The sequence below is a fragment of the Bison bison genome, unplaced genomic scaffold (assembly GCF_000754665.1).
Source record: "Bison bison bison isolate TAMUID 2011002044 unplaced genomic scaffold, Bison_UMD1.0 scf7180017864499, whole genome shotgun sequence".
NCBI classification, from domain to species: Eukaryota; Metazoa; Chordata; class Mammalia; order Artiodactyla; family Bovidae; genus Bison; species Bison bison.
Window position 1 is genome coordinate 3,908,708 of NW_011495058.1, and position 22,796 is coordinate 3,931,503.

Here is a 22,796-nt window from a genome sequence, read left to right on the forward strand (position 1 = left end):
TGGGGGGAGCACTGAAGGCCAGGGTGCGGGAGGGAGGAGTAAGTGCCTTCCAGGGTCCCCCCGGGGGATGCTCAAAGGCAGCCTGGTTGAAGACAACAATGCCAGGGTTTTTGAGCTCACTTAGAAATGCCCTAGGCTTCCCAGGTGGCACTATTGGTACAGAACACACCTGCCAATGCAGGAGACATAAGAGACGTGGGTTTGATCCCTGGGTTGGAAAGATCCCCTGGAGAAGGGCGTGGCAACCCACTCCAGTATTCTTGCCCGGAGAATCTCATGAACAGAGGAGCCTGGAGGGCTACAGTCCATGGAGTCAAAAAGAGTCAGACACAATTGAAGCAACTGAGCATGCAGAAATGCTGTGGCCATTCCTGGGACAGATGCAGTGAGGCTTTGAGGAAGATTTTCCCTTTTTCTGCTGTTGGATTCTAATCTCCAGGCTCGCTACTTCCTCAACAACCATAAGCCTCCCTTTCCTGATTTCAAAGCCACTCTCCAGAGCGTGCCGAGCAGCCTCGGATGCCACCTGGCCCTCAGCCACGCTCAGGACCTCAACACACAGAAAGGGGACCCCTGTTTCTACACTCCCCACTGAGGTCAGGCCAGGAAGGAGGAGGAAAGACGTGGCCCAGAGGACAGCAGGCCTCTAAGGTGAGAACAGGATGCCTGGGGGCAGGCAGAGGACAGGCAGCCAGGGCCAGAGGGGCCACAGAAGAGGGCACAGAGCTTTGCCCTGAAGTTCGGAGGAAGTGTGCAAAAGCAGACACACATGTGCAAGTGTCTAACACTCAGCTCTAGCCCCTGGGAACCACAGCTGGGCCCGGCAGCAGGTGCGAGCACAGCCCACAAACCCATTAAGGGGAGGAAAGCAGGAGGGTGTGACTGAGAGATGAGTGTCCCTCAGAGCCCCCTTCCTGCAATCATGTCATCCCCCTGCTGCCCACCGCTCATGGAAGGAGGGGAGCACCCGCTCAGCTCTCAGATTAATGTTTTTACAGCAATACAATGCCTTGGCTCTGTGGAATGGTTTGAATAAAATGAGACAAAGGCAGGCAACTGTAATTAGGAGGCATTAGAAGTGCACGGACCAATAAGAAACACATCCTCATTCTAGAAGAAAATCTGTTAATTTCCCTAGTGGGGCGCTAAACCACAATGCTTTCCGCTGTGTAAGTCTGAGAAAGAAAGTGAAGTGAGAAGCAGCAGTCAGCACTCTGGACAGCTCCCAGCCAGGCAGACACGGGGCTTTCAGTCACCACCGCCTCCTGTCAGCTTGCCTGCTCTCCGTGAAGCCCAGGAGTCTCAGTCAGCCCAGCACACGCCCCTCCAATTGTCGATGGGGGCTAGGATGGCCAGGCTTCCAGGCCCTCCAAGTAGAAGGGCCATGTACTATCCCCTACCCCTGCCCTCAGGATCCCGGACTTACCCAGGCAGGCCGGCGGCCTCCATGACGTTGGCCAGGGTCACGTCGTTGGACCACACATCATACTGCCACTTACGCAGGCCCAGGACCCCGCAGAGGACCCTGCCGGTGTGCAGCCCCACACGCATGTTCAAGTCCACCTCAGTGGCCTCAGCCACGGACCTGCAACAAACATAGACAGAGGGCGGAAGCTGGGACCCTGCAGTCTGCTCCCATAGTGCCATGAGCACAGGACAGCAGGAGCCTGGATGGGACGGTGGTCTCCTGACCTAATTAGCCTGACCCCTGAGCTGTGGCCTCTGGTGGGCGGGGTCCCTCCAGGCTGGCTCCCCCAAACTCCAGGGCCACTGCTCAGCTCACGAGGCACTGCACCTCCCCTCCCCGCTCCTTACCCAGGGCAGCCACAGAAGGGAAACAAGCCCAAGGTCCCAGTCCCAGGACCCTGATCCTGCTCTGTGTACCACCAACCTGATCAGGGGTGCTCATGCCTGCTGCCTACCCGGGGGCCAGCGTAAGAGCCATGGGGAACATCTGACGTGGTCCCGGGAGCCCCAGGAATGGTCAAGGTTTGACCCCAAGTTCCCTGACTGAGAAGGCAGGCTAATCCTGTGGGGAGGCCCAGGACTCTGCAAACCCGTCCGAACAACAGGCGGACTTTGTGGGATGTAAATTGTGCCACAGTCAACTCACGGGAGAAAACAAGACGCAACGGGTAGATGCTGAAGTCAGACTGCAGGGCCAGTGTGCGCTCCACCCGCCCAGCCGCTCATGTCCCTGGGCTCTAGCTTCCAGCAGAGGGTGGCTTGAAGCCCTGAGGCCCCCAGAAGAGACCACCCTTGGAAGTGAGGGCAGTGTCAGAGGAGGCATTTGGGCAAGGAAACGGGAGATGGTTTTTAAAGCTCTTGGAAAGAGAAATCAAGGCAACCTGTAGGTGGGCAGGGCTCAGAAATCCCCTGTGGGCCATGAAGATGCCTGCAGGGCCTCTCCAGGCCCACAGTGGAGTGAGATGCGGGAGGCACATGATGGGCTGTGATCACAAGTCAGAGCACAGCAGACGCAGCGCTGCCACGGGGAGACCCTCTGATGCCACGTTTCTTTTTTTTTTTTTTTCCACTTTTCCCCAAAAGGCAGAACAGTCTTAGAGCATATTGTTGAGGAAGCAGTATCAAGCCTGCTTGGAGTGCTCCAAGTGACAGAATTGCAAGGAAGCGTGAGGGTGGGCAGGGGGTCAGTCACGGCTCCCCTGGCCCCTCCACCCTGGGTGGGTGCAAAGGTGGCCCTGCACAGCAGGTGTGTTAGAAGTTCCAGAGCAAGAAGGGAGGGAGGCCGAGCCACACTGGGGGACACAGCGGGCCCATGATGAGGACAGTTCCGTTCCCCTCACCCACCCACAGCTCCTGAGAACCGCCAGCTCACTGTTCTCCAAAGAAAAACCCTGAAGGACTAAAAAAAAAAAATTAAAGAATGAGGAGCTTTGAGTGATGTTGGAATAAAGAGACTGGGAATCTTCATCTGGAACAAAATGAATGTGACCAGGACACAACTTAAGTCCACAACATCACAAGGAGAGTGAAAAAGAAGGAAGGTCCCAAAGCTTTGGCTCACCAGGCCTCTGACAGCGAAAGCAGCCAGTTCTGTGCAGAAAGGAAGACAGAGCTGGCCACCAACAGGAATGCCAGATGGAAATGGCTAAAAATCCCCAAGGACTCTGAAACCCATCATCTCTTCATAGCAGGTTATTGATAAATGATGCCCCTACTAACGATTCACAATTTATTGATCATCAGAACAAGAGTAGCAGTGTTAAAGAAGGGAACACTTATCCACCCAGGGGGCCCCACCGGGCGAGCCCTCAGAGCTCCGCCTCCCCAGCCCAGCTCTTGCACACTCAGCTGCTTCAATGCCAGTGTCCTGTCTTCAGACCAAGGACTAGAGGCTGCAGCCAGGAAGGGACAGGATGAGGGGGCGTGGTCGAGGCACAGGAGAGGGAGGACAGAGCGTGGGGGGAGCATGGGCCAGGGGAGGTGGTTTAAGAGAAATGAAGGCCTCTGGGGAAACCCCATCTGACCTGGCGACTGACCACACTGACCTCTGCCCTCTCCTGGCCTCGGTTTCACTGTGTGCAACACAGCGTGGGGCTGAATGAGCCCCCGCAGGCTCTGAAAGCATTCAAACTCAACTCTAGTGCCCCTCAGCACCCACATCCCGCTGCTCCTATTGCATGGGCTGTGGAGATACTAACAGGCTCCACGGGGCACTCCAGCAAGAGGGGACGACGATGGCAAACCTGCTCGGCCCTGAGCTGCCGCCACTCTGCTCCACAGAGGCCAGGATTTGTCAGCATTACTGACGAAGTCCCATTTGTCAGTAATAACACAAGAAGAACCAGGCTTGCTGGACCCAGCCCACCTGCCAGGTCAGCATCCCCCTCACCTGCCCTCACCCTAACTTCCACTTATGCACTGCTCATTTACCCACTGCCTGGCTACAGGCGCCCCCACTGGCCACAGCCCCCTGCCCAAGCAGCCTCCACTCAAACCTTCCCCTCAATCTGGCCTCTAACCAGGAGCAGCTCTGCCCATTACTGGTCACTTCATCCACCAAGGGCCTGTCCCCCAAAACCATAGCACCCAGGGGCTCCAAAGGTGAGCTAAGACGCCACCTTCGTGGCTGGCCCTCCAGCCTAGCTCACCATCCTCTGCATTCAGGAGGCCAGACCACAGAATCAGATACATCTATGCAGGGTCCAGGGCAGCCTGGTGTTCACCTCTGAGAATCTTAGAAGTATGCATGTCACCAACTTACAATAAAGGTTTCTTGAAAGTCTGGCTGTCCATGTATCTTTAATACCTAATTAGCTGAATATATTTTGAATGTGTATTTTTTTTCAGTTTTAACTTTTTTTCATTCATTTGCCAATCTCCAGTTAAAGGTACCGAAATAAGAAAACTAAAATTTTTTTTTTAATTTTTAATTCACAAAAATAAATCAATTTGGGAAATGTAAATAAGTAAACTTGCAAAAGGTGTTTTTGTGCATTTTAGGCATTTCTACTGTTGCAGCAATCGAAGGAGGGCAGGGGGACTTCTGGGACCCACGTCCACCTCCCTCAAGCAGGCCTGCAGGGGTCCCTGGTATGTAGGACCTTCACAAGCTTCCAACCAACCAGGCAGCCCAGGACACCCTACCAACTCACTCCATCTGTCATCCCTTCCAGCAGGTTCTCAATTGCACTAACAGATGTGCAGTTAACTGGACAATCACTTAAGATAAATCTTTCCTCAAGAACTGTCTCACTCTAGGGACTTCCCTGGTGGTCCACTGGCTAAGGCGCCTTGCTTCCAATGCAGGAGGCCTGGGTTTGATCCCTGGTCAGGGAACTCGATCCCACACGCTGCAACTAAGACCTGGTACAGTCAAATAAATAAATAAAAATAAATATAAAAAAAAAAAAGAACTGTCTCACTCTAGATCACCAACAAGGACCTACTGTGTAACACAGGGAACCATACTCAATATCTTGTAATAACCTATAAGGGAAAAGAACCTGAAAAAGAATATACACATATGTATAACTGAATCACTTCACTGTACATCTGAAACTAACACAATAGTAAACAACTATACTGTAATTTTTTAATTGTATAAAAAAAATTTTAAAAAAAAACTGTCTCACTGAGGAACATTTACCAAGAACTGAGAAAATCGAGGAGGGGGGAATGGGGCCTCGAGAACCACCAGAAATGACTTTTGCCACTTGAGCATCCTTCGAATTCGACCTCCACTCCAGCTGGGTATGTCAGGTCTACCCATGACCTGAGCACAGGCAAGCTGGCCCTTACCAGTTCAAAGATGGGTCGGGGAAAGAAGAGCACACGCCATTTACTTCTACTTGTTATAGTGAACTAAAAATACCCAGACTGCAAGCAAAGCCATGTTTGGATTAAGAATTTAGCAAAACGGCACTTGTATGTTTGGAGGTCTGGCTTGTGATTGGCTAACTCCTGTGATGGTCGAAGAGCTCCCGGTGAGGTGGACAAACCCTGTCCTGCAAATGCACAGAATCAAGATGCTCCAGAGCCCCAGGAACAGAAGCCACCCCGCTGGCTCACCCTGAGCCACTCCTTTCTGGGAAGGGGAGACTTGATGAATTGATGTCTGCAGTGCCTGGGGATCCAGCATCTTCCCTGCCAGCCCATTTAACCTGGGATCCCATTTAATTCTCACAACAGCTCGTTTCACAGCAGAGAAAATCAGGGATGCGAGGAAACTGAAGCACCAGCTTAAGGATGGGACAGGGGGCCCATCTGTTTCCTTGGGCAGGAAACCCCAACCCACTCAGGAACACCTGAATCTGGAGACTGATGGCTTGAACCCTAGGAAGTGTTCATGTACCAGACGCGGCTGCAGAGGAGCAGTTCCTCAGGACTGACGTAATAATATTCAAGGCCTGATGAAGGAAAGCTGGTGCTGGGGTGTGGGAAAGAGTGGTGGCACAGATCTCACGTGGGCAGCACACCCTCTGGTGGGGGGCAGGGGAGGGCAGGCTCAAGCCTGGGTACCCTGGGGATGGGACACAGGACTTAGGGTCAAGGACATAGGTCCAAGCAGCATGATGTCACCAGGAGTCCTAGAGAGAGAGAGAGAGAGAGAGAAAAGGAGTCCTGGAGAAATCTCCCTGGAACCTTCAAGGTCTAGCCCGACCATCGGGCCGCAGAGCCCAGAAGTAGAGGCCAAGAGTGGGTTCCACTGCCCTGGATTTCTGCCAGTCCAGCCTCACTCAGAGCCCTGGATGTCATGAAGCCGACACTCCCATTTTACAGATGGGGAAATATGGCCAGGGTCACAGCTCTGCAGGGGCAAGCCCAAGCCAGTCATCACACTCACTGGGCACATAAGGCACTTCCCACTCTACCTCCATTCCTCCCATGGGCAGGTGCCATCTGGCCAAAACCAACAATATGTATAACTTTAAATTATTATTAAAAATCACACCAACAAAATTAATCTGTGGTGTTTCTTTTAAGAGTGTATTGCAACCAGTCAGAATGGCTGTGATCCAAAAGTCTACAAGCAATAAATGCTGGAGAGGGTGTGGAGAAAAGGGAACCCTCTTACACTGTTGGTGGGAATGCAAACTAGTACAGCCACTATGGAGAACAGTGTGGAGATTCCTTAAAAAACTGGAAATAGAACTGCCTTATGATCCAGCAATCCCACTGCTGGGCATACACACTGAGGAAACCAGAAGGGAAAGAGACACGTGTACCCCAATGTTCATCACAGCACTGTTTATAATAGCCAGGACATGGAAGCAACCTAGATGTCCATCAGCAGATGAATGGATAAGAAAGCTGTGGTACATATACACAATGGAGTATTACTCAGCCATTAAAAAGAATACATTTGAATCAGTTCTAATGAGGTGGATGAAACTGGAGCCTATTATACAGAGTGAAGTAAGCCAGAAAGAAAAACACCAATACAGTATACTAACGCATATATATGGAATTTAGAAAGATGCTAACAATAACCCTGTGTACGAGACAGCAAAAGAGACACTGATGTATAGAACAGTCTTATGGACTCTGTTGCAGAGGGAGAGGGTGGGAAGATTTGGGAGACTGGCATTGAAACATGTATAATATCATGTATGAAACGAGTTGCCAGTCCAGGTTCGATGCACGATACTGGATGCTTGGGGCTAGTGCACTGGGACGACCCAGAGGGATGGTATGGGGAGGGAGGAGGGAGGAGGGTTCAGGATGGGGAACACATGTATACCTGTGGTGGATTCATTTTGATATTTGGCAAAACTAATACAATTTGTAAAGTTTAAAAATAAAATAAAATTTTAAAAAAATAAATTCTCCCTATTTTATTGGAAAAAAAAAAAAAGAATGTATTGCGCACCTTAATTAGGTCCACAAGTCTGAGAGAAGGATCTGATTTGGTTATTGAGAGCAGACAGGGTCCAGATGCCCCAAAGCAGGAGCCCAAGGGCCCTCAGGGCACCAGTCTTAGGCACTGCCACTCTCCTGGGAGGGTAAGGGTCCTCTCTGCTCAGTTGCTCAGTCATGTCCAATTCTTTGTGAACCCATGGACTGCAGCCCATCAGGCTCCTCTGTCCCTGGAAGCCTTGTGTCTCCACATTCAAGGCAGTACTTTTTGCTTTGTCTTTTACATGGAACATGAAAAATCTTTTCATCTGTTTTCCCCATAGAAATGAACTTTCTACCAAGCGGAAAACAATATCGTTCCCCACTTGCCGTCCAAGGAGACCCTCGACCCCTCCATTCTCAGACAAGTCAGAGCTGGTCAGGCTGCTCACCTACCCTGGCAGAGATTTCTTCCTTGGTTTTTATGAATTTCTTACTACACTCCTCTCTATCCTGCGATATCAAATGCTTGACCCACATAAGTTGGTCCTGTGCTCACAAGGGTCAGAATAGACTGCCCTGTTTCGAGATGATCCTGGGGGATACACCGCCAGCAGAGCATCAGCCTGAAAAGGGAGCTGACGACAGTGGTCCAACATACCACAGGAGGACAAGAACATTCCGGATCCTGAGTATCCGTATCACCACATACGGGATCTGTAGGAGGTGCTTTAGGAATTTCATAACCATGCAAACCATCCCTCCTGCTTTTGGACTTCCTCTGTCCACTCAAAGGTCCCCAGGCCTGCAGCAGACCTCTCTGTGGCCTCGGCCAGGGACATCTCAGCACTGCCGCCTCTGCTGCTTCCTGGTCACTCACGGTGCCGTGCCCACCACACAGGGGCACCTGTGGCCTCCCCAAAGAACACAACGGTCAACAACCAGCCTCTCCCCCAGTTCAGCTTCTTTTTCCAGAGCAAGGGCTACATACTGAAATCACCTGAGGTCTGCCATGGGCTCTCTGGGCAGAGCAGCCCTTGGGGGTTCAATTCGCCCAGGCAATGCTAACACGCAGGTCCTGTCTCCCGAGAAGTGGGCTCAGACCAAGCATGCAGTCTGAGCATGCTGAGCACCCTGTTTTTACACACAGTGTGTGGACCCTGCAATCCGCCTCACAGGGATGGTGCAGCAAGCCTGCCGTTCACCCCTGTCTCATTCCACTCTTGTGCTATTAAGTCTCTTTTCCCAAGTGTGAGACCACACCAGGCCCTGGTAACCCCATGCACTGAGCCAAAGCCATCTCTCCATGCTGCTGAGAAGCTGAAATGTGAATCTATGCGCCACCCACCATCTCACCCTCCCAGCTCCACACCTTCCTTAGCCAGACAGAAGGCCCCGTACCGCCACATCCCAGGCCCTGACGAGGACTGTGAGGAGACAGAGTGGCTTAGAAACCAGCAGGCAAGCCTCCCAGTGTTCCAGAAAGACCAGCTCCATCTAAGCCTCTCTCCCCAGAGGACACCTGACGCCTGGATATCTGGCCTCATGGGCTAGCGCACGCGATTCCTTTTCAACTGGGATTCAGCCAGATTTGCGCCAAAGCTTTCCCACAACCAGGGCTTCCCTGGTCACTCAGACAGTAAAGAATTCGCCTGCAAAGCAGGAGACTCGGTTCAATCCCTGGGTGGGGAAGATGCCCTGGAGAAGGGAATGGGTACCCACTCCAGCATTCTTGCCTAGAGAATTCCATGGACAGAGAAGCCTGGTGGGCTACAGTCCATAGGGTCACAAAGAGTCAGACACGACTGAGGGACTAACACTTTCCCACAATCAACTCCCTGAGCATCTCATCTAGCTAAGCTAGGAAGGTTCTTTCTTTTGACCAGATTAACGCACAGTTCCTTGGAAGAAAAACTATGACAAACCAAGTAAGTGTATTAAAAAGCAGAGACATCATTTTGCCAACAAAGGGCCATATAGTCAAAGCTATAGTTTTTCCAGTAGTCATATACAGATGTGAGAGTTGGACCATAAAGAAGGCTGAATGCCAAAGAATTGATGCTTTTGAACTGTGGTGTTAGAGAAGACTCTTGAGAGTCCCTTGGACTGCAAGGAGATCAAACCAGTCAATCCTAAAGGAAATCAACCCTGAATATTCACTGGATGGACTGATGCTGAAGCTGAAACTCCAATACTTTGGCCACCTGATGGGAAGAGCCAACTCATTGGAAAAGACCCAGATGCTGGAAAAGATTGAGGGCAGGAGGAGAAGGGGATGACAGAGGATGAGATGGTTGGACAGCATCAACTCAATGGACATGAGTTTGAGTAAACTCAGGGAGATAGTGAAAGACAAGGAAGCCTGGCATGCTGCAGTTCGTGGGGACATAATGAGTTGGACATGACTGAGCGACAACAACAGCAACAACACACAGCTGACAATACCTGGGATCACCACGGACAAAAAGACGCAGCCCCAACAAAATATACAGTAGGGACTCCCAGAGGCAGAGCTCCACAGTGCAGGCAGGGCGCCTCACCCAGCACCTCGCCAAGAAGCAGGTCCCTGCAGCCACAACACAGATGACCCACCTTGGACACACTGGCCAGGACAAGGCAGGCCACACGGTGGGGCGGGGTAAGCACAGGGCACTCACGTGATGGTGTCGATCATGTCCAGGCCCATCTCCACACAGCAGTGGGCGTGGTCAGTCTTGGGCTGAGTGAGGCCAGACACACAGTAGTAGCAATCTCCCAGGATCTTGATGCGGCGGCAGTGGTTCTCCTTCAGACGAGAGGGCAAAGGGCAAGTCAGCAATATACCCAGGGCCACCAGAGCACCTGCTCCTCTGCCACCAGAGGCTGAGCTGGAGGCACAACCTAGACCAGGGTCCAGGCAAACCTCCCCCCCACAGTCAGGGCACCTCTAGAGTGCAGGCATTCCCCATGGCTGGGACTAGGGTCACTTTGGGGCACCCCACACTGCCCCACACCCCTCCACCGTTCCCGCCCTTCAGTTCACCAGGGCCAAACCCACAGACCCTTCAAGGTCAGGAGGCCACCCCACGCCCGGGAGCCAGCTCCTCTCCCCAGGGAGGGGTCCTCTCTCCCAAGAGGGGATGGGACAGTCTGACCACCAACTCAAATCATCATGTGATGGCTCTTCTGGAACATGCTAGACCCCTGCCCACCCCAGGAAGGGCCAGGCCACACGCCTGTGAGTGCCCCATAGCTTAACCCAGAGTCGAGGTCCACAGGTCATGTGAGCAGCTCTCCCCAAAGGATCACCAGCCAGGGTCTGCACCCCGACCTCACCACTCCCAGGAACACCTCAGAAAGGCATCCTATACCACACAAGGTCTCCTCAGACATTTACACAACAGGAAGAATGCTGGCCCCACCTCACCCTCCAGTTGAGGACAGAGAGACACAGGAGACGCTTGCTACCATCCATCCTGCACCAACCCATCGGGGCCGGCTATGATGATGATGGTGACTGTCAGCTTTATACAAGGAGAGCCTTAAAACAGCATTTCTGGGACATTTTGTTTTCAACACCCCTTTATACCCTGTAAATAACTGAGGACCTCAACAAGTTTTCGTGTAAGTAGGTTAGAGCTATGGATATTGCCACATAAGAAGCTACGACTGCCAGGTTCGATGCACAATACTGGATGCTTGGGGCTAGTGCACTGGGATGACCTAGAGGGATGGTATGGGGAGGGAGGAGGGAGGAGGATTCAGGATGGGGAACACATGTATACCTGTGGCGGATTCATTTTGATATTTGGCAAAACTAATACAATTATGTAAAGTTTAAAAATAAAATTAAAAAAAAAAAGAAGCTACGACTGAAAAGCCTTTTTAAAAATGTATTAATGCATCTAAAGTAATACACGACCCTCTTCCCTTCCTCCTCCCTCCATGGAACATGTCGCTGTTCACTAGGACCCCAAAGTGGGGAGAGTTGGAAGAAAAAAGGAAGTGAAACAGATTAGTGCTGCTTCAGATGATACAAAGAATTCTGAAGACAGCATCGTCGTGGGGAGGGTAAAACTGTTGATTCAAGTTAGAGTGTTGGATTATTTATGGATTTTATTTATGTGTTTTTCCACTAACCTTGAAGAACTTTAATAAAGAAAACAAAAACCATTAAAAATAAATAAAGTTCTATACATCAATGTCTCTTTTGCTGTCTCGTATACAGGGTTATTGTTACCATCTTTCTAAATTCCATATATATGCGTTAGTATACTGTATTGGTGTTTTTCTTTCTGGTCTTTTGGACTCTGTGGGAGAAGGAGAGGGTGGGATGATTTGGGAGAATGGTGTTGAAATAAGTATAATATCATATATGAAACGAGTCGCCAGTCCAGGTTCGATGCACGATACTGGATGCTTGGGGCTGGTGCACTGGGACGACCCAGAGGGATGGTATGGGGAGGGAGGAGGAAGGAGGGTTCAGGATGGGGAACATGTGTATACCTGTGGCAGATTCATGTTGATATATGGCAAAACCAATACAATATTGTAAAGTTAAATAAAATAAAATTTAAAAAAATAAATAAATAAAGTAACAGTAGCCAATCCATTACGTATTAACAAGAGTATGTAACAAATTTTATGAAAAATTATGACACTTTCCAAAACAGCCACTGTGAGAAGCAAGGCTTTGTTCTCCCTTTTGCCAGTCTCGGCATCTGTCTTCAGAAGACAGCTGTTTTCTGTGTTCCATGTTCTGATTCTATTCTGTTCTGTCTGTTCCAGCTGATTCTATGTTCCACCATTCACTCCATGGTCTCTCCTGGAGGACGTCTGTGAAGGAGACGGGTCTCACACCACTGTCCTTGGATGAGACACATCTCACAGCCCCCAGATGGTCTGGAAGCCCAGAGCTACACTGAGCCCACTCTGAGAACACACTCTATAAATTATATTTAGTTCTGCTCTTCGTTTTCTTACAAACAAGTTGCCTCCTGCAGGTTTTCTCAAATGCTATGAATTCTCAGCGCCCTGGGATGGGAATTCTCAGCCTTCCCCACCCATGCACTGCCGCAGGACACTCTCCACCAGGCAGAGGGGTGGGGGACAGGCCAGGGCCAGCATCCCGATACTCTCCAGAGCGGTGATCCAGGCATCAGTGGAGGGGGCGTCCTCTGTGCAGATGACTCAGTGCCCCACTCCTCCCACGGGGACATTCGGTCAAAGAGGAGGAGGAGAGGGGACGCTGCCCCTGTTGGGAGGGCTCTGGGAAAGCCCAGTGACTGGGTCTGCCTCAGCCTGAGCCCTGAAGGTACCTGCTGTGATCAGGGAGCTGGCCTCAGGGAGGTCCAGGATCTGGCCACTCAGCCTTCAAGTGACCAGGGGCAGTCACTCATCCATCAGACACCTGCCTCCTCATCTGCAGAAGGGATTTCCCAGTGTCCCACGGGCAGACTATGCTGCGGCTAACAGAGTCAGGGAGCCCAGGGCCAGCCAGGTGCAGATGTCCACATCATGGAGCCAAGGGCCAGGCTTCTGGCAGGCAGCCTTCTCCAAGCCAGCAGGCAGCACTGGGCTCTCTTCCGGAATCTCTAGCATGTCCGCCCCCACCTGTCTCTTCACTGCCAGGACACGTGGTGTAGACCACTGAGGCACAGCTCCCTCCCCCATCCCCTCCCCACCTCCACATTCAGGCTACCTTCACTGGACCCAAGGGCCCAGGATGAGACGAAGGTCCACTGCCAGGTTCCACCGTTCCCTGGGCACAGAGACCCTTAGTGGAAAGCTCATGAATCCCAAACTCGTCCAGCCTTCCTCCCAGCTGTCCATCTGGGGAGCTAAACCCCTCCCTCTGAGGAGCCCACAGAAGTGACAGAACCTACTCCACTTAGGCACCGCTCCTGCAGAAGATTCCTCAAGGTCACCAAGCCCCGATTCTGGGGACCTCAGGTATGACAGGCATCCCTATCCATCAGCATCCCCCTGGGGCATGAGTGTGGGTGACCGTGGACGTCCCTGCATCCCCCAGCTCGTGTTCCTGGCCGTCTCCAGGCCCCATGATCCCAGCCTCCAGTTTATCTCTGTGTGTCCCTGACAGAACTGTCCCCAGACTGGAAGGTGTGGACAGGTGTGCGTGTGTGTGTGTGTAAGTGAATGGACCATAAATTCAATAGGCTGGTCAGAAGAGGCAGCTGTACCATCAGATTCAAAGGAAAATCAGAGGCCATGGGTGGGGCTGCCCCAAACGGCCACCATGTGAGCCTGATTGTCCCCTGTGACACAGATGCTCAGAGGGGCCGCCACGGAAAGAGGAGTCTCTGTGGGGCTGGGGAGGCTCTCTGATGGCCTGACCCTCAGGACAGGAGGCGTTGGAATAACAAGGTGTAAATGAAGATGAAGGCAAGTGGTGCCGCAGCAAGCCTCAGGAGTGACCCTCCCTGCCCAGCGTGGGGGCTCTCCAAGGGAGGACGAGAGCATCTAGCAGGTGACATCCAGGCCACAGGCTCACAGGTCCACCGTGTTCTGGGGAGAGCTTCCTAGAGAAGAGCCATCCTCAGCTGGACCCGTCGACACAGTCAGGACTGGGAGGATAATTACAGTCAGTCAGTGACACACGTGTTCTTGGTGACCATCCTGAGGTGGTCCCTTCCAGGCTGGCTCCGCCGCAGGGCAGCCAACACAGCCCAGAACAGACTAGGGAAGTGAAATGCTAACCCATCGCCTTGGTTTTTTTTTTATCTCAACTGTACCGGCTTTGGTTAACAAACTTAAGAGACAAAAAAGGTTTTTTCCGTTGCTTTGGGTGTTTTAGATTACAACACCTTCCCTGTAACTAATGAAACCGGCTCCTGGAGTTCCCCAGCAGGAGCGTGACAGCTGAACAGCTGTTTCCCAGCCAAAGCAAGAAAGAAAATGGAGGGGGAGGGCCGGAGGAGCTGGCTCAGAAGGGACAGGAGTGACAGGGACATGACAGACAGAGCCCCCTCAGAGCAGCAGAGGAGCTGCAGGGGGATCCAGGGGGGAGGGTCTCACGCTTTGGTTTCCAGACATGTTCTGCAGGCTCGCAGGTCAACTCTGGACCTGATTGGCCCTGCCAGAGAGGACGGCAGAGATCCTCAAGCTCAAAGGCTCTGTGAGCCTGCCCCACTGGCCCCAGGCCTGGGAAGAAGCAGAAAATTCAGTGGGATCAGGAAGACCCACTGCAATTTCAGAACCCAAAGATGTCCAAACCTCTCTGGGGCTGAGGGTGACTCTGAAACGGAAGTTCAGAGAGGCCAGAGGCCATCAGGTGGACCCCATGCTGCACCTGGATTCTAGGAAGGCAAGGAAGCTCCCAGGACCTGGTGGCACCCCCAGGGGAAAGGGAGATGCGGACGGAGAGCTGGAAACGACCCAGCGACTGCACCTGATCCCCAGGTGACTGCATCCAAAACCCAACTGGCTGAGTCATACTAACTTTGCACGGTATCTGGCAATCAGTGGGAAAACAACGGGTCCCAGAGAGGCTGGCTCAGTCAGTCAGTTAATAAGTTGTGCCCAACTCTTTGTGTCCCCGTGGACTGTAGCCTCCCAGACACCTCTGTCCATGGGATTTCCCAGGCAAGAGTACTGGGAAATGACAGGTTGTCATTTCCTTTTCCAAGGGATCTTCCTGACCCAGGGACCGAACCTGCTGTCTCCTGCCTGCATCTCCTACAAAGGCAGGCACATCCTTTACCACTTGAGCCACATGGGAAGCCCCCACTGAGGCATACTCTTCAATAATAAACAGTCACATGTACATATCTGCTCCTGGTCTCCAAAAGGAACAATGGAGGGGCAACCCCAGACACAGCACAGATGCCTAAATGCATGGGGTGGGAGAGATGGGGGGGCAGGGCAGTATGTTGGCCCTGCAGATACTTGGCAGTATCCAAGTATCTTGTCTCAGAGTCTCCACTGTGGGATGGAACCATGCCAATATTTTATGTACTTAAAAAGAAAAATTAACTTAACACAGCGATGCCTAAAAATCAAAACCAAACTAAATTAAACCTAATTATAACCTCGCTGGTAGCATGATCACACAGCAAAGAACTATTCCAGGTGAGGAGAAAACACATATTTGACTATATATCAGTGCTGTGTGCTATGCTTAGTCACTCAGTCATGCCCAACTCTTTGCGACCCAATGGACTGCACCCACCAGACTCCTCTGCCCATGAGATTCTCCAGGCAAGAATACTGGAGTGGGTTGCCATGCCCTCCTCCAAGGGGTCTTCCCAACCCAGGGATGGAATTCAGGTTTCCCGCATGGCAGGTGGATTCTGTATCCTCTGAGCCACCAGGATATACAGCTTCTCTGGTAGTTCAGTGGTGAAGTATCCGCCTGCAATGCAGAAGACACAAGTTCAATCCCTGGGTCAGGAGGAGGGCATTGCAACCCACTCCAGTATTCTTGTCTGGAGAATCCCATGGACAGAGGATCCTGGCAGGCTGCAGTCCATAGGGTCGCAAAGAGTTAAACACAACTGAAGTGACTGAGTACGCATGCACACACACACTAGTGGGATGTAATCCAAGGACAAGATCACCACAGAAACCGTTAAAGAAACCTTAGATTGTATTCAGTGGTCTTACTGAGGGTAATAATATTGTTGATGCTATTTTGAATCAATTGTACATAAAAGAAAGAAACAAAAAATTATAATACTGTCATTAGAGTTTCCAAAATCAAAGGAAAAGAGACACAAATGTAAAAATCAAAGGACTAAGTGAATTGGAAATATCCATATGAAGTCAGAATTTGTTTCCATTTTTCTAAAAAACATCTTCCACCTCTGTCTTTTGGAAAGTCACAGGGCCAGAGACAACCCGGATTATAGGCTGGAAAACCCATTTCCTGCTGAGAGAAACTAGAGCTTCTGAAAAATGCCACATCTGTGTATGAGGCAGGAATATGCTAGGAGGGTGTGGGCCAAGTCACCAGGAAGCAGGAGGTAACCTCAGGTTCATCCCCTTGGTGGACCAAGTCCTGAAACTTGATAAAGAAATGAAAAGAATCAAGCGTTCACTGAGGATAACCAAACAGCTCATGAGTAAATGTTCTTCATTTTTAAAGAATCACGCGCTAATAAATGCAGAAGAAACAACAGGATCAGAAAACTGACCCTGAGTGTGTAAACCCTAGTGAATACAGATCAGCCAAGCTTTTGTGGCAACTGCTGTGACCCTCGGGCACATTGTCTTGGGAAGCCCATAACAACACAGGAACCTCAGATCCACACGTCCCGGTGAGAAGAGGCCAGCAGAGGAGCAAGCACAGGGGAGAAGCAAAGTGATCAGGGAAGTGTCGTTAACACAGATGAGAGCTCAGGACCTAAGGCAGGCACAGAAGGTCAGCTCGTTCAGGTGCCTGGACAGGTCGCGAGAAGTACAGAGCACACCCACTCCTGGGGCTGAGCTGCCCCCAAGGGCAGCAACGTCAGCAAGGAAAAACCAAAACCAAGACGCATGTGGCACATCCACTGAATACAATGTGTGTATCCATCTGGTTTTTTGATTTTTGTATGCTATGAAGGTCTGATATCTCAGGGGCCTTGCTGGTAGGAAAGGATGCCTCCTGCTTACCAGGGCTGGCTAATTCCTGGAGACAGTAGACAGCTTGTTCCTGTCCCACTGGCAGATCAGAGCCCATACTTTTTCTGTGGACTCTCATACTCCTGCCACTGTTCCCGCCCTAATCACCAGGGTAGGGACCAGGGGGCAGGAGACACCGACAGCGCAGAGCCCTCACCATCCACACTGTCCAGCCCTGTGTCTGCTCATCGCCATGGAAACACCCATAAAGCTCCACCCCCTCTTCTAGCCTCTCTGCCTCCTGGGCACCCAGTGGTCCCTCCTCTGGGGGACTGTGATAGATAGAGCATCCTTCTCTGGCCTTAGCTCCCCTGCCATCACTGTCACCTCTGAAAGATGGAGCATTTTCTGCCATATCAGTAAACAAGGATGTCACAGCCATCAGAGATTGCAGCCCTCCGTGTGTGAGCCCTGAGGGAACTCAGGAAGGAAAATACCTGCCATCTAGCAGCCATCAGACTGCAGCCACTTACTACCACTGAGCCCAGAGGAAACTCAGGACATGAAAAACCCAGGAAGCGGCCCCAGATAGCTGAGGGCATATCAAAGGGATGATTCCACTGAGCCCAGACTTGCATCTTCCCATACACAGAAAAGCACTAAGTTCCTTAACTTGGGTTATCTGTTTTTAATTAAAAATAATTTTTTGATGACCAGACTATCTGCCCTTTGTTGCAAAACCTCTATATAACCTGGCTCTCTCCTTGCCTCCTTGGAGCAGTTCTCTCAGTGTCACTTGAGATACTGTCTCCTGGGCTTGAAGTCCTAAAAATTCCCACCAAATTAAACATAACTCTCAGCTTCTGGGTTGTGAACATTTTTTAAGTCAACACCTCCATAAATTAAAATCCACAGGCACCACCCAGACATACATCCATCTCACGTGAATCCTGACTGAAACAAATGAGCTCTGAAGAAGAGACACGTTTGAGACAAGCAGGGTGACCACACCCAGAGGAGGACTCAAACTGGCACCAGCCACAGCGTGCGGGACAGAGGAGCCACTCTCCAAGGCTGCAAGGATGTGGCATGGTGGTGGGCAGGATCTGGAGGGAGGCTGCAGACCCACAAGACTGGCCGGATGTTAGTTCTATCAAAAAGGATTGTGAGTGCCTGGGGGCGGTTGCTATGTTACTGTCTCTAACTTTGTGCATGTGTGAGTTTCCTAAAACCTTCAAGGGCAGGGTTTACATCTGACTTGTTCCCGCTGCATCCCCATTACCCAGGACAATTCGGGCACACAGTAGAGACCTGGCTGCTGTTTTCTGAACCCAACTAAGGACACGTGCTTTCTCGGTGACACACAGAGGCACCACATCCTCTTCTGCACGGCACTCCAGGCCCCTTCCAGGCCACCCTGCCTCTCCCTTCACTGCTCCTCCGCACCGAGGCCTCAAGTCAGCCTTGTTCCCCGCATCTCACTCCTCCCTCTGCCTGGAGCACGCCTCCCCACAAAGGGACCTGAGCCACTGCAGCTGCTGATCACAAAGTTTCCTCCAGCAAACGGGGTGGGTGTTTCCACAGGTGGCCTAATACAAATGACAGACTCATTAGAGTTCCAAACATCTACTGGTTTTTCAACAAACAATATTTATTCCCTGCTAATCAAAGGATAATTAAAGAAATCCAGGTTCATTATCCAGGATGCAGAAAGTTCAGAAAATTAACTATTATATCTTACAGCTTAGCAATAACCATGGTTACTCCGGGATATTTCATTCCAGACTTCCTTTTTCTCTCTGGCACTCATGTGAGTGTGTGTATAGTATGTGCACGCAGTGTGAAATTCTATTCTATTGTCTTCTATATGCAACTTTACATTCTACTTTGATCACTTGAAATCGTACCCTTGGGTCGGTTTTCCAAGCTGAGCTCAGGTGATGGTCCCATGGCCGCCCCCTCCAGGCTGTGCTCACGATATCTCTTTACATCCTGACCGTATGTCATTCAGCAAAATCCGGGTTTCACAAAACTGGCTCAAGGTCTCCCTGGCTGGGTTGTAATCTCCCTAGCCAAGGCTCTCTGACTCCGTTCTGGGGCTCCAGTCCGCCCCTCACCCCCACCAACAGCAGGTGCACAGGCAGCTTTGCTGAAGAACACTGTCGAGCAGAGGCACAGCTGGACTCAGCACGTGTCAGGCCTGGACGTGGCCAGCTCCATGCGGCCATGGGACCAGCTGTCAGAACAGGAAGGCATGACCCCCTGAAATGACCCAAGGACAGTTTCCTGAGGGGGAGGAAGAAAGATAGGGATAGGAAGGATGGACAGGAACATACAGCCAAGCAGCTTAGAACTGGGTGGGGAGCTCCGCCCTCCAACAGGCTTCCATGGGCCCCTTTCAGAATCATCCAGAGTAACACAAGTAACTGGGAAATAATGCCCTCACTAACACAAGTCATCACAGTCATCCATCAGGCACTGGACCCCTTACACTCCTGGCCAAGTGCTCCTGTGTCGGGTCCTCATGGTCTGGGAAGGCTCCCAAAGTGTCCGAGTTCAGGGCCAACAAGGACTGGCCAAGCCCAAGGGCTGATGTCCCCAGGGAGAGCCCCCTGGCAGACCCTGCATACCCCAGGAATGCTTGGACCTAAAGAGGGGAAGCCTCTGCACTCGTCCGAGCTCTCTAACCACCCACGGTGTGTGCAGGTCAGCTGCCTGGCCCTGGGCACCAGCCTGAATCCAGTGCATCCCCTTCGTGTGCCTGACAATGGCCATGCCGGGGTCGAGAACAAGCTCTTGCTGGAAACAGTCCCTGAAGGATTCCTGGTGTTATGACCAGAGCTGAAGACCATGCTCTCACCTGCCCGTCACCCCTGAGGACCAGTCCGCCTGGCCCAGCCGACATGAGGCCAACATGGACCCAGGCTCATCTCCGTGGCTGGCACACCAGGAACCTTCCCCACCTCCCCCATGCCTCCTGGAAGCTGCCAGAGGGGCAACTGCTTTGTCCGGGAAGACCACTTTCCCATGGGAAAAACTGACATCCAGAGATGGGCCCACCCCCAACAGGTGGTGGTGGAGCAAGGCTAAACCCAGGACAGGTGTTTCTCCGTAAATCCAAAGGGTGTGGCCAGTTTCCGAGATAGACACAGACATCAGAGCAAACACAGATCTAAAACAGATCCGATAAATGGAGGAAAGGTCAAAAACACAGTGCACATCTGCGGTCGTCAGCCGTGGATCAGGGTAAACAAACCGTCAGCGCCTACGGAGATGCAGACAAGCACACTGTGAGTCTAACCACCCACCAGGGCCCTTCATAAAGGAGGATGTGTTTGCATCCCCGGGGTCGCCACAGCTTCCACACAGGGCGCTCGGACATAAAACAAGCACATACACAAGGAAAACACGCCCGGTGCTCCTCAGAACAGGACACAAGCAGAAAAGGGTGAAAATATACTGAAGACACAAAATGTCAATGCACGAACAGAGAAAGAAAGCAATAAATAAGAAGCAAACGAGGCCATTTTAATTTTGGGCTTCCTCACGGTCAGTCACCTCAACAAGGACAAAAGATACAAATTGCTTCTAGAGAAGAAACAATTTCTAGAGAAGTCGGAAGCTGCACTGGAAGGTACATGGCAGGTTAGACGCGTAGATGCAAAGATCAGCGAACCTGAAGGCGCAGCAGTATAAACTGTCCAAAATGAAATAGAAAAAAAAAAAATTTTTATAAAGATCATCATCTTGGATTTCCCTGATGGCACAGTGGATAGGAATCCACCTGTCAATGCAGGGGAGATGGTTCAATCTCTGGTCCAGGAAGATTCCATATGCCACAGCGCAACCAAGCCCACGCACCACAGCTACTGAGCCTGTGCTCTAGAGCCCAGGAGCCACAACAGCTGAGCCCATATGCCACGGCTACTGAAGCCCACAGACCTGTCCCAGGAAAATCTCAAAACCCCAGTGCTCAACCCACAGCACAGAAAAGGGGACAGGCATCCTGAGATGTCACCAAGTGACCCCCAGCAGTCACGTTTCAAGTCCAGGTAGTCGTCCCAGAAAAGGGCAGTGCAGGCCTGCTCCAAAGAACCCTCCCTCCACCAAGGTCAGCCCAAGCAACATCTGCCAAGGAACAGGAGGTGCAGGGTGGCCCCGCAGGCAGTCCACACACACACAGGGCCCCACAACCCAGCCAGTGCCTCCGCCTGCCCAGGGCCCTTCACTGGAGGTGTGACTGGGTTCATGCAGCCTCTTGCCATCTGCAAAGGCAGCAAGCACTCTGGTCCCAGGGGAGGAACCAGTGAGGCTGAAACAACAGCCAAGACCACATCTCCACCAGAGGATCCACCAGGCATGTCCTGGCCCCAGGAGCAACTTCATCAGACGAAGGGGGTGGCTGTACTTACTGTGGCCAGCTCGTCAAACTTCCCGAAGAGCTCGTTGAGGAGTTTCACCAGCTCCTGGGCTGTGCACTGTGACGCCAAGCCTGTGAAGCCCACGATGTCTGCAAAGAGGATGCTGCAAGACAGAGAGGTACCAGCTGCCCTCTTCCATGGGCTCAGACAGACGTCACCTGAAACCACAGCCCTCTGCGTATCCCTGCTGGATCCGGGACAAGACTGAGGTTGGGAGAAGCCGGGGGACTCCTGGGTCACAGAGGGAGGAAATGCTGGAGCCACTCAGAGTTCCTGCTGACTCCTCCCAGGACACAGGGAGCAGCTCAACGTCCACCGGGCCTGCTCCACTTTCTGGGGTGGCCTGGTGATGGGGTCATGGCTGGTGGCAGGTGAGCAAAAGTGACATGTTCTCAAGGAATGAGCAGCCCTCACACCATCTCCCCACCCCTCCCCCACAACTGATGCCAGTGACTGAGCCCAGGCCTGGTCCAAACCCCCCAGGGGTGCTGTGCTGTGTGCAGGGCGCCCTTCGGTCAGCTACAAGGGTGAAAGCAACATCTCTCTTAGATGCTGGGCATCCGTTTACTACAATACCCGTGTCAGGGTAAACAACACCGTGTCTACCCACAGTACACAACCAGCAACCTGGATGCTGCAAAGACTTTAAAAGTCTTAAGTAACAAATCAACACAGAGGATCAAGGCAGGACGGAGAACTTGTAAAGCAACAGAGAGCTTCCCCTAGCCATACATTTGGAAGAGGTGGGGTTCCTGCTGATCCCCCAAGCACCTTGATCCCCCACAGGTGTGGGGATGGTGAAGAACTGACCAGGGGCCTAGCTCAGAACAAGCTGCTCCACGGGAACCATGAGGCCTGATCACAGAGTTCCTGGACCAGTACCAGGTGTCACCTCCAAAGCACTCACCCCAGGGGAACACCCCTCACTCCTGAAGACACTGTATGCCAACTTGTGTCACCTTCAGCCAAAAGCACCGTCAGCTATGAGACCTGGGAGGTCACTCACGTGGGTACTGGAGAGACTGACGAGACATAAACGTGCATCTCCAGTTTAAACGAAGAAAGTGATGTGTACAGGAATTTGTCCTTTTGACACAGTTGTGTTCATATCTTAATTCCTGATGCCAGCTCTTAACTCAGGGTTGAATTTTCAATAATACCTCATGTCAGAAAGTGGGGACCCACATTACAGGCAGAAAGTGGGAACCCACACCTCAGAGAGGCTTCTGTGAGCAAGCCAAGTGCAGAGAGCAGCTGTGTTCACCCCAGGCCAAGTCTCATATGCTGTTATAATCCTCTAACTGCAGAAGAGCATCCCCCACTGAGACTGAGAGGAGCTTAAGGAGGCAGACCTGACTTGTACATCCCACTGTACCAAACACAGAGCAACAGGAGACACATATCTGTGTTAGGAATGAATGAACGGGTAAAAACTGCGTCTAGGCTACAGGTGTGGCACTGATACTGAGAAGCTGAGCAAAGGGACTGCAAGAGTGGGCGGAGACAAACAACAGTTTTCTCCCCTCTGTTTAG

General features: G+C 51.7%; 1 protein-coding gene across 1 annotated transcript in view; it reads right to left on the reverse strand.

The window, feature by feature from the left end:
* The window catches only part of ADCY1 (adenylate cyclase 1 (brain)), a 144,349-nt gene that overhangs the window by 45,247 nt on the left and 76,306 nt on the right, over window positions 1–22,796 (reverse strand). The window contains exons 12-14 of the mRNA XM_010829109.1: window positions 21,255–21,366; window positions 9,960–10,087; window positions 1,427–1,585 (exon numbers count right to left, since the gene is read on the reverse strand). Coding sequence (XP_010827411.1) covers window positions 1,427–1,585; window positions 9,960–10,087; window positions 21,255–21,366 — 399 coding nt within the window. The remainder of the gene's footprint in view (window positions 1–1,426; window positions 1,586–9,959; window positions 10,088–21,254; window positions 21,367–22,796) is intronic.